The 12,206-nt window shown below is 42.4% G+C and overlaps 2 protein-coding genes across 5 annotated transcripts in view; one reads left to right on the top strand and one right to left on the bottom strand.

Moving 5' to 3' along the window:
* Nucleotides 1-7,482, bottom strand: part of PSEN1 (presenilin 1) — an 88,196-nt gene extending 80,714 nt beyond the window's left edge. For all 3 annotated transcript variants that reach the window (XM_082619251.1, XM_082619253.1, XM_082619252.1), the window contains exon 1: nt 7,364-7,482. The gene's annotated coding sequence lies outside the window, so the exon portion shown is untranslated. The remainder of the gene's footprint in view (nt 1-7,363) is intronic.
* Nucleotides 7,483-7,586: 104 nt separating this feature from the next.
* LOC309803273 (transcription and mRNA export factor ENY2-like) lies at nt 7,587-10,153 on the top strand. Of its 2 annotated transcripts, XM_082619286.1 has the most exons (3): nt 7,587-7,703; nt 7,838-8,038; nt 9,570-10,153. In XM_082619286.1, the coding sequence occupies exon 3, from the start codon at nt 9,725-9,727 to the stop codon at nt 10,070-10,072; it is 348 nt and encodes a 115-aa protein (XP_082475412.1). In that variant the 5' UTR covers nt 7,587-7,703; nt 7,838-8,038; nt 9,570-9,724; the 3' UTR covers nt 10,073-10,153. The 2 variants fall into 2 exon arrangements, with proteins under 2 accessions (XP_082475412.1, XP_082475413.1); XM_082619287.1 differs by lacking the exon at nt 7,838-8,038 and having other exon boundaries at nt 7,593-7,703.
* Nucleotides 10,154-12,206: the final 2,053 nt, after the last annotated feature.

Raw genomic sequence — 12,206 nt, 5'->3', positions numbered from 1 at the left:
AACTAAGACCCAGCAAAACCAAATAAATAGATAAATAAATAAATAAATATATTTTTTAAAAAATAATAAAATAAATAAATACCGTGCCTACCTTTCTCCTCCCCTCCAACTTCAGCCCATAGTTAGCTGGTATGAGATCAGAGGATTACTAATTAATATTAACTAAACATGATGTACTTATGCAATTCTGTTTTAAATATATAATGTTAATTTGTTTTAAAAATAAAATGAATTAAAATTAAGAATAGATTCAATAGTTACTTTTATGGGGGTTAATCACTGGAAGGGGGTACACAAGAAGCTTCTGGGGGTATTGGTAATGCTTTGTTTCTTGATCTGGGTGCTAGTTACACAGAGGTTTCAGTCTGTGAAAATTCACTGAGTTGTACACCTACGATCTGTGCACATTCCTATGTACTTCAATTAAAAAAGTCAAATAGATTTTTGTGGGTATAAACCTATATTTAGAGTTTGGCAATATGTATGTTAGCTTACCCAAAAGGGAGGTGGATTCCAATAGAACAGTTATATTTTCAAAGTATTGAAAGTAAATGTCCTGACCTATGCTTCTATATTTTTAAAAGTTGACTATCTAATTGAAAATTTAACATTAATGTAGCATTAATGATCAGCAACACAGCACATATTATTTCCTTCTCTTTCACAAAAACATTTAGTACAGCACCTACTACCTCAGCTAATGCAGAAATGCCACAGGATGGCAAACAGAAAACGTTGCAACTGGTTACCTCCACTGGCTGCTCTGAAGACTATACCACATCATTTAAAGTACAGCTCTATTACAAAACAACCCTTAGAAATCTCTCACTGATATTCTCATACAATCCCTCAGAAACAAAACCAAGTAAGCAAGACATTGTTAGCCAAATGAAACAAGCAAAAGGCAAGAAAAGGTGATCAGGCAAAAATAAATAAAAAGTAAATAAATTGTAGTACATTTACAGGTAAAATATGAGCAGAAGAAAAGTGATTGTTCATTCACTAAACAGTTTACTGGCTGTCTACTTATATCAAAACTCAAAGACGGACACTGAGAGGATTTAATTAATTATGTTCACTTTACCCATTTTACAGATGAAAACAACGTGGCACACAGAAGTTCATGAACCTGCCCAAAGTCACATTCAGTAAGCAAAGGAGCAAAGCAAAGGTTCATGTATTACACTACTTTGCGTCTCTATAAAATTTCACCCCTGCCATCTAGGAGTTTATAACAGTGAGCATTAAGACACACTGAGCTGATTTTTATTACTAGTAAAACTATTGCTTTGACGTAAATGAGACCTTAAAAAAAAAAAGGAGTAAATGAGATCTTAAACTTCAATAACTGGTCTAACTAGAAATTAAAAACTAGTGCCAGGGCTTTCCTGGTGGCACAGTGGTTGGGAATCCACCTGCCAATTCAGGGGACACGGGTTCGAGCCCTGGTCTGGGATGATCCCACATGCCGCCGAACAACTAAGCCCGTGCGCCACAGCTACTGAGCCTGTGCTCTAGAGCCCGCGAGCCACAACTACTGAGCCCAGGCACCACAACTACTGAAGCCCGTGCTCTACAACAAGGGAAGCCATCGCAATGAGAAGCCTGCACATGGCAACGAAGAGTAGCCCCCACTCGCCACAACCAGAGAAAAGCCCGTGTGCAGCAATGAAGACCCAACGCAGTCAAAAATAAAATAAATAAAATAAAATAAATTTATTAAAAAAAAAAAAACTAGTGCCAAAAGCATTCCCAATATAACAGTCTGGGTACTTCTTTTTTTTTTTTTTTTTTTTTTTTTAAAGATAAGCTATAATGAGAATCTGGTCATCTTAATTTAAGTGGTTCCCATTATTAATCTTATGCTTATAGGATCTGTCCAGCTATTAAAAGAAATCACACAAACTGATTATCATACTGGAGCTGTCTCAGACGAATCTTGTAAGAATCATCTATAATACAGTAGTCACTTGAACATATTCCAATACTACAGTCGACCCAGACTGAGCCAACTGCAGATCAAAAATATTTGAAAAAAATTCCAAAATTAAGTAAAACTTAATTCGCTTGTGCCAGCAAATAATTACAATAGTATTTACATTGTATTTACAACTATATACATACCATTTCATTGTATTAGGTATTATAAGTAATCTAAAGATGATTTAAAGTATACAGGAGGATGTGTGTAGATTACATGCAAATACTATGCCATTTTATATAAGGGACTTGAGCATCTGAGGATTTTGGTGCCCATGGGGGTGGGGAGTGGTGGGAGTCCTGAAACCACTTCTCCTCCACCCCCACCCCCTCAACCACAGGGGACGACTATATTTAAAAGACACATCTGTATTTACATGTAAAACACTAAGGCTCAGGCAAGGTGAAAGAATTTGTCAGTGAACAATTATAAGGCAAGTAACACCAGTTCCAGAACCCAGATCTTCTGATGCCCAGCCCAGGTGTTTGCCAGTTCAACAGGAGAAAGCTCATGCCTCCACTGATGTGTTGAAGATCACAATGCTGCAGGGTGACTCTCCCTGGAAGAGCTGCTCCTTACATGGAGCTCAGTAGGAAGCAAAGGTAGGCAACAGGGTTAGCTAGGTCTTCAGTCAAGTCTGGTGAACAAACAATCATTGTTGGTACAAAGAAAGGGGCAGGCAAAGCTGGATTTGATTCTGGTCCAGTAACAGCTGAAAACAATTGATGACTGCACGGAGAAAGCCAACGACCCACTGTTCCTGGACCCACTGTTCCCGCAGCGTGGCAAAAGACACCAGTGGACTTTGTAACATTCTTAACAGTGCCCTGAGAGCAAGAAAAGATAGTTGTTGGGAAGTGAGGATCTTTCATGTGACCTGGATTGCATAGGGAGTGGGAGTAGGAATGTAAGTAGATTTTGGTGTTTTCTCTCTCTGGCCACCTGCTAAAGATTTTCTGAGACTGATACAGCACAGCACTCGAATTCACTGCCATCCATTCCCTTTTTCTCAAGACACTTGCTCAATCAGACAAAAGGAAAAAGAAATCCTTCTCTGATGGGCAACTACAATTTCTTTTTATTATATACAAAGACTAAAAAAAAGCTCCAGGAGAATACAAATAATCTCGAAGTTCAGATGTGCTGAACAGAAAAGTCTGTCTAGCCAGAGAACCTTCTATCCATCAGCACTTCGAAAAGTATCACAGGAGCAGTGTTTAAAATCCCCAGAAGGAGCTTATTAAAAATTCCATTTAAGGAAACACCAACAGAAAAGTACATTTCTGTCTCTCACTACATCCCAAGGTAGCAATTTTTTTTTTTCCTTTTGGTCATGCCACGCGGCATGTGGGATCTTAGTTCCCTGATCAGGGATCGAACCCGTGCCCCCCTGCACTGGAAGTGCGGAGTCAACCACTGGACTGCCAGGGAAGTCCATCCAAGGTAACAAATTAAAATAAATAAAAATAACTTGAAATTAATTTAAAACTTCAGGAATACAGCCTAGAAAGACCCTCAGAATTTTAAGAGGCCAGGAGCAAATAATTTCCCCAGCCCTACAAGAGGCTTTGTGAAAGTGGTAGGCTCTAAAAAGAGCAAGGATGGTGATACATCCTATTTGGTGATTTTTTTTCCCCTCCTTCCTTCCCACTCTACTTCTGTGAACCATCTGTGGTAGATTAGATTATTATTCAGCAAATATTCACTCCCTCCCCCAGCATCCCCAAGGGAGGAATACTTCTCTCCAGTGATGTTGAGCTTGGCTCTGTGACGTGCTTTGGCCTCAAGGTAGGTGCAGTCTACTACCCACTCCAGGCCTTTGGGCACAATCTTATGACTTGCTTTGGTAGATAGGATCTTGGCAGATGTGGCACAGACAGTTAAACTGTGCTCGTGCAGGTGGCCTTGCCTTCTGTACTTCTGCTGTCCCCTCACGAAGAACTTACTTTGGGTAGCCACTGCCCCTTCAGCCTGGGCCCCAGAACAAGACAAGCAAAGCAGAATTGCCTTAGCTGTCCCTTTTAAGCAGAGCGAGAGCTAATGCTCTAAGGCAGCGGTTCACAACCTTTTTTGGCACCAGGGACCGGTTTCGTGGAAGACAACTTTTCCAAGGAGCGGGGGCGGGGGGATGGTTTCAAGATGGTTCAAGCGCATTACATTTATTGTGCACTTCATTTCTATATAATGAAATAATTATACAACTGACCATAATGCAGAGTCAGTGGGAGCCCTGAGCCTGTTTTCCTGCAACTAGATGGTCCCATCTAAGGGTGATGGGAGACAGTGAAACCCAAAGTGTGTTGCTTATCCTTTCGCTTTTTTTTTTTTTGCGGTACGCGGGCCTCTCACTGTTGTGGCCTCTCCCGTTGCGGAGCACAGGCTCCGGACGCGCAGGCTCAGCGGCCATGGCTCATGGGCCCAGCCGCTCCGTGGCATGTGGGATCTTCCAGGACCAGGGCACGAACCCGTGTCCCCTGCATCGGCAGGCGGACTCTCAACCACTGCGCGACCAGGGAAGCCCTCCTTTCAGTTTTTTCAGGAGCTTTTGGATTTGAGAATTGTGGATATGGGACCATGGTTCTGTATTACTATAGATTCTTTTCCCCCCCAAATTTAATTTCTACATGGAAGATATAATTACCCTGAGTCATTGTATCAAATTTGTTGTGGAAATGGGTAGAACACAACTAATCTTTAATGAAGAAAATGACTATTCACACCTAATTAATTTGTAAATCATTGACTACACTCAGCAATACTTGCATTCTCTCATTTGCTTTAGATCAACTTAAGGAACTGTACAAGGCATTGTGAAAACCAAACATTAATACCCTTTAATCAACAAACACTTATTGGGTTTCTTCTACATAACCATACACTGTGATAGGTACCAGGGGTGCCAGTGAATCAGATGATGCTTCTGTTCACCTAAGGAGCTTACTGTCTAGAGGGGAAGACAGACAAATATGTTTTTACATTAATTACATGTTGAAATAAAAATATTTTAAATGTATTGGGTTATATAAAATATATCATTCAAGTTAATTTTACCTATTTCTATCTCAAAAATCTTTGCTCATTAGAAAATGTAAAATTAACCTTTGTAGCTCACATTACGTTTCTAATGGACAGTGCTGCTCTAAAGCTTCAGGTTTTTTTCTCCTACAAACGGGCTTAATACTGAAAATCCCTGACAACCTTTTCCTTCCTGAAGCTTCCCTCCCTTCCTCAGTTTTTATGACACTGCACTATGGAGGTTCTCCTCCCACCACTCATTCCCCTCAGCTGGTTCCTCATCCTCCTCCACCCCCTCATTATAAGTGCTCCTAAGGCTCTGCCTGGGCTTCCTTGTCCCCCCTCTTTCCTTAGGCATCTCCTCCACTGCTCCAACATCAACTGCTAAGTCTATTTAAGTGACCCATGTTTACAGCTCCAGGCCTGTCCATGGGATATTTAACTGCTGGCACTTCAAAAGTGAGACTTCCAAACTGTTTCCTCATCATCTTCCTCTCTAGACTAGTTCTTTGCCTCTAACTTCCTTATTTCTGTAATCGTCTCCCCCATTCTCTAAACTTAAAGCCTCCTAGTCAACTTTACACTTTACTCCTTGCGCCTCAATTGGCTGTTACGTCCTCTTCATATTGATATTTTTCCTTTCTAAGCTTCTGCCACCACCAAAGGTCAAATTTTCATTATATCTCATATATATATTATGCAAAAGTCACCTCAAATCTCTTATCCATTCTAGCCCCCACGTACCTAAAGCAAAGTTCTTATCACAAAACTTATGAAAAGCAAAGCTCAAAACACCTTCCAAATCTGCCTGGCATCTGTCCCATGAAGGAGAGGCAGTATTAGCGGGCTCTGAAAGGTTTTTCAGAATACATCCAAAAGAAGTCTCTCCCTGCAATCTGATGTAACAGTAGTGGGAGAGCAGGAGCAGAGGCAACCTGGATCTGAGAGAGAAGAGGACCACATTAGCCTGGCTGACAAATGTTATATCCTTCCTGCCAGAATGATTCTCAGAGACCAACTCCAATCCTCCACAGTTCTCCCCAAATGGAAATTCACGCAGCAGTCTAGGACTAGGGGCAGCCATTAACTTAAAATGCAGCACTAGATCATATCCATTCAGAGGAAAGTATGCCCAGAATTGTGGTAACTATCTACGCAAGGACGAGGAGTAGACGAATGGAAAAGCTGATGATCGATGCCGCTTCTATCATCTACTTTACTTTGGGGAAGGCGGGTAGAGGTGAGGGAATACATCCACTCAATAAATAGGCTCCTTTTCATTATTAAGGGTTTGTTATTAAATGGAGGTGGGAGGGGGTTTAAGTTGGCTGAACCCTGCAAATGAGTTAAGGAGAACTGAAATTGGCTTTTGCAGGTGACTGAAATCAGCCAAATGCAACAGGTTCCAATCTACTTTCCTGTTTTTATCCTCCTTCATAACAGTTATTAAATGTGCACACTGGGTCACTGGACCCTTAGGATCCAGAGGGCCCCTCTTCCTAGTACACCTTCTGACATCATGCCCTCCTCAATTCAACTCCGAGGGTGTAAACCTTTCCACTGTAAAAGATAACGTAAATAACAAGATGCCCTTAACCAGATGTAATCTCTACCTGCCTCAAACTTCAGAGAATACTATGACTTTTACAATGTACTCTGTCATAATTTGCATACTATTCGTATCTCCCATAGTAAACCTTGAACACTTTATTCATCTTGTCCAAAGCAGGCAAGCAACGCTTTTAAAATTATTAAGTTACTTTCCTACAAAAGAAGCAGATATTTATTTGAAAGGAATTTTAGCGGGATGAAAACGTCAAGTATCTAAAATACATGCAAAGCACTGGACATATATGCCTCGTGACAGTCCCGATCAGGCAGACCCTGTTGTATTCCGCCCCGAACTGAGACAGAAGGAACTTAGCCCTGAGTGCCACTCGCTTCCCCTGGACAAGGACACATTCAGGGCATGAGGCGCAGAGTTTCAACAGTTGCTCAACCAGACCCAGCGCCAGGCGCTTCCTCTTTCTCCTGCTCCACTCCAGGCAAGACGGTCAATCCCCGCCCAAGGCACCTGCGCCCTGAGATGTCTTCGGGAAACCAGCACTTCCGGACCAAGGCTGTGAAGGGGAACCTCTCTTCAACCTGATCGCGCGCCGCGCCCGGAGCCCGAGAAACGGGCCGCCCCTACTAGTTCTGCACACGGGGTTCCCTGGTGCCCGCCCGACCGCACCCCGCTCCCCATTCTCGAGGACACCGGCTCCGCGGCCCCGACAACGACAAAGGGCCCGGCCCTGTCCGCAGCCACCCGTGTCGGCGCCGGATGAGGGGTGTGTTTCTCTCCCCAGCTCCCCGGCGGGCACCTACCCTTTCCTCGCCGCCACCACCGGCCTCTAGCAGCTGAGGTTCCTTCTCGAGCAGCCGCTGTTTTGTTTCCGATGTGAAATCGCGGCCTTTCGAGCTCCCCGGCCCAGGCCCCGCCCAAAAGGCCTCACCGGTGTCGTCACTTCCGGCCCTGGCGTCTTTGGTGACCGGCCTCCGAGGGGCGAGGCCAATGGCGGGGGGCGTGGCCCAGATGAAGAGGGTGGATCTTCCGGTGGTGAGTGGAGACTGAGGAGGAGACCCTGCGCTCCCGTTGGCCTTCCGACCCGCAGGCACACCCCGCTCCCCGCTCGGCACCCTCCGACCCCTGATGGTGTCAGCACCGGTAAGAGGTTGTGAGAGATCTACTGCTCTTGAGCTGAGGATCAAAGTTTCTACGTAAACTGGACCCAGTGTGTGCTCCTCCCGGCCTACAAGTGCTGGCATCTTAAATCTAACGTTTGTTTCATTTCTCTATAGTCCTATTTGTACAGTTTCTCAGTGCGAATCAGCGGCACCACAATCAAAAGGAAGCTAACTTAAATTGTAACTACCTGTGCCCTCCATTCCCTACCCAATGAATCAAAACTTTTGGTGGGTGAGAACCTGAGAAACTGCATTTTAAACAAACATCGTCTGGGATTCTTCCGCTCCAAGTATAAGAACCAGTTTTCCTAGATGGTAAGCTTTCAGAGAGCATAAATTGTGTTATTTTTGTAATCCCAAAACCTAACATAGTATCTGGTACACAGTGAGTTGCTCTATGGTCGTTTGATTTTTGCATCTTCCAGCTTTCCATTCAAATGGCTGTAAAAACAGTACCAGTAACTCCTTAAGTAGCAGACCACACACATACATTCATCTGAAAGCTAAGTTAACAATGAATACTATCATGTAAAACCAAAGGTGAACAATGGAGAAATGTTCAAATTCACAGGTAATCAGAAAACTGAAATCAATAACATGGCATCTGGCCAAATGAGATTTTTTTATTTCTCTTAAATTCTTCCCCCAAGATAACCCTTCATATTCCTAGAGCCCTCTCTCCTCCCTGCCCCCCTCGAATACATGAACTGTTTTAAATAGGTTTGACACACTTTATATTTAAGAACAGAAGTAGCAGTAGCAAGTTTTTCCATTAACAGAGAACGTTGGGGAAACAAAAAGGTTGACACACCCCCAAAACAATTTTTTTTTTTTTTTTTTGCGGTACGCGGGCCTCTTACTGTTGTGGCCTCTCCCCTTGCGGAGCACAGGCTCCAGACGCGCAGGCTCAGCGGCCATGCCTCACGGGCCCAGCCGCTCCGCGGCATGTGGGATCTTCCCAGACCGGGGCACGAACCCGCGTCCCCTGCATCGGCAGGCGGACTCTCAACCACTGTGTCACCAGGGAAGTCCAACAATTTTTTTTTTAAGTTCTCTCTTCCGTCCTCAAACTTCACAAGGGTAGGAATTTTTGCCCGTTTGTTTACATATATTGCAAGTGCTGAGAACAATGCCTAGCACATAAAACAAACAGTTCAATACATTTGTCGAACAAGCATAAGCTAAAACCCATCCATTTGTGAACTAGTTCAATCTCTTTGAATGCAATCTGGGATGTAAGTAGAAAGTGTTAAAATTCTGGTAAACTATTCTTAAAAACAATCTCAATACAAAAATTTTGTGCAAAGATGTTCATGGAGTATTATTAATAGCAAAAATTGGAATGCTAAATGTCCTACAATAAAGTATGGTTCACCTACTTCACCTAATATCATTAAAAATGTTTATGAAGGGCTTCCCTGGTGGCGCAGTGGTTGAGAGTCCGCCTGTCGATGCAGGGGACACGGGTTCATGCCCCGGTCCGGGAAGATCCCACATGCCGCGGAGCGACTGGGCCTGTGAGCCATTGCTGCTGAGCCTGAGTGTCTGGAGCCTGTGCTCCGCAACGGGAGAGGCCACAACAGTAAGAGGCCCGCGTACCGCAAAATAAATAAATAAATAAATAAATAAATAAATAAATAAATAAATAAATAAAAATTGTTTATGAAGATTATAACAGAAACATTCTAATCCTGTTAATTAAAAACTAAGACATAACATTAATGCATACGTCAAAACACATTCCTGCAAAAAGGAAATAAAATTGATTTAAGAAGCAACCAGTGGCTAAATTACTGGACTAAAGATAAATTTTCCTCCAGTCTTCTGTATTTCTTCACCTTTTTAGGAATATGGAAACCCAGAAAGCGCTGAAGAAGAACCAGTAAAAAGACACAGACTAGACCCCGCCCCGGAAATGCGTATGCTAGCTTTCTGTGTGCTTAGGTTCCAGAGCTACTGAGGGTCTAGGTCTGGACAGACGAAAAGAATGTGGTTAGCAAGATGAACAAAGATGCCCAGAGGAGAGCAGCAATTAACCAAAAGTTGATAGAAACTGGAGAAAGAGAATGCCTCAAAGAGTTGCTGAGAGCTAAATTAATTGAATGTGGCTGGAAGGATCAGTTGAAGTCACACTGCAAAGAAGTAATTAAAGAAAAAGGACTAGAACACGTTACTGTTGATGACTTGGTGGCTGAAATCACACTAAAATGCAGAGCCCTGGTACCTGACAGTGTAAAGGAGCTCCTACAAAGAATAAGAACATTCCTTGCTCAGCATGCAGCCTTTAAGATTGAATTACATTGTTGTTTTGTGGTTTTATTTCTGAAAGTAAAACTTGCCATAAATTAGGAATCAATTTCCCAAAATAAAATCCTTTTTTGTATGATGGTATACAGTTTTCAGTAATGTATACAATTGTATAGATTTTTCCCCCTAAATGTGTTAATAAATATCTCATGAATGAGTTTGAAGTTTCCTTGGATTTTGGAATAAATGGGACTTTATTAATAATTCATCAAATTTGTTAAGAGAAAAAGTCAAGCAGCTAATATAGTTTAAGTGTTAAGTATTGTAAACGTTAAGTAAGCAAATCTCTGTAATAACAATTGAGAGGTAAGCAGCCTCTTCTGATTGTTTGGATGTAGTGTATGCCTCTTTTGAATTCCTATATTTTATAATATATGTCCCATCTTGTAAAAAAAAAAAAAAGACACAGACTAGAGGAACAAGGCTAAAGTGACATCCTAGACACCAAGGAAGAAGAGTCCCAAATAGAGAGCAAACATCCATAGTGCTAAGAGGTAAACTAGGGTGTAGCCTCTTAAAAAGCCAGAGTCTCATTTAGGCTATCACCAGTCACCAGTGGAATGGAGAGATACAGACTACCGACTGAGACTTAAGAAATTTGGAAGCAAGATCCTTTTTAACTCACCTCCTAGAGAAATGGAAATAAAAACAAACAAATGGGACCTAATGAAACTTAAAGCTTTTGTACAGCAAAGGAAACCATAAACAAGACGAAAAGACAACCCTCAGATTGGGAGAAAATATTTGCAAATGAAGCAACTGACAAAGGATTAATCTCCAAAACATACAAGCAACTCATGCAGCTCAATATCAAAAACAACCAACCCAATCCAAAAATGGTCAGAGGACCAAAATAGACATTTCTCCAAAGAAGATATACAGATTGCCAACACATGAAAGAATGCTCAACATCATTAATCATTAGAGAAATGCCAATCAAAACTACAATGAGGTATCATCTCACACCAGTCAGAATGGCCATCATCAAAAAATCTACAAACAATAAATGCTGGAGAGGGTGTGGAGAAAAGGGAACTCTCTTGCACTGTTGGTGGGAATTTAAATTGATACAGCCACTATGGAGAACAGTATGGAGGTTCCTTAAAAAACTAAAAATAGAACTACTATATGACCCAGCAATCCCACTACTGGGCATATACCCTGAGAAAACCATAATTCAAAGAGAGTCATGTACCAAAATGTTCACTGCAGCTCTATTCACAATAGCCAAGACATGGAAGCAACCTAAGTGTCCATAAACAAATGAATGGATAAAGAAGACGTGGCACATATATACAATGGAATATTACTCAGCCATAAGAAGGAACGAAACTGAGTTATCTGTAGTGAGGTGGATGGACCTAGAGACTGTCATACACAGTGAAGTCAGAAAGAGAAAAACAAATACCGTATGCTAACACATATATATGGAATCTAAAAAAAGAAAAAGAAATGGTCAGAAGAACCTGGGGCAAGATGGTAAAGATGCAGACCAAAGAGAATGGACTTGAGGATATGGTGAGGGGGAAGGGTAAGCTGGGATAAAGTGAGAGAGTGGCATGGACATATATACACTACCAAATGTAAAATAGATATCTAGTGGGAAGCAGCTGCATAGCACAGGGAGATCAGCTCGGTGATTTGTGACCACCTAGAGGGGTGGGATAGGGAGGGTGGGAGGGAGGGAGATGCAAGAGGGAAGAGATGTGGTGACATATGTATAACTGATTCACTCTGTTATAAAGCAGAAACTAACACACCATTGTAAAGCAATTATACTCCAACGAAGATGTTAAAAAAAAAAAAAACTTGGAGAGTGCATATAACTATAAGCTACTCTTTGTGGAATCTCTACTGTAGTGAAAAGGAGAGGACCTAAGGTTAAGTTTCTGTTTTCTTTAAAAAACGTATTCCAGGGCTTCCCTGGTGGCGCAGCGGTTGGGAGTCCGCCTGCCGATGCAGGGGACGCGGGTTCGTGCCCCGGTCCGGGAGGATCCCACGTGCCGCGGAGCGGCTGGGCCCGTGAGCCATGGCCGCTGAGCCTGCGCGTGCGGAGCCTGTGCTCCGCAACGGGAGAGGCCACAACAGTGAGAGGCCCACATACAGCAGGGAAAAAGAAAAAAAAAAAAAAAAAGTATTCCAGCCTGAAGGAAGGAAGAAGATAACGGAAACCCCA

The sequence above is a fragment of the Mesoplodon mirus genome (assembly GCF_964341445.2).
Source record: "Mesoplodon mirus genome assembly, chromosome: 4".
In the NCBI taxonomy this organism is placed as follows: Eukaryota; Metazoa; Chordata; class Mammalia; order Artiodactyla; family Ziphiidae; genus Mesoplodon; species Mesoplodon mirus.
This window is presented reverse-complemented; position numbering and strand designations above follow the sequence as displayed.

What these genes read in the sequence shown, in the direction of transcription:
- LOC309803273 (XM_082619286.1), top strand. Translation starts at nt 9,725, where the DNA reads ATGAACAAAGATGCCCAGAGGAGAGCAGCAATTAACCAAAAGTTGATA.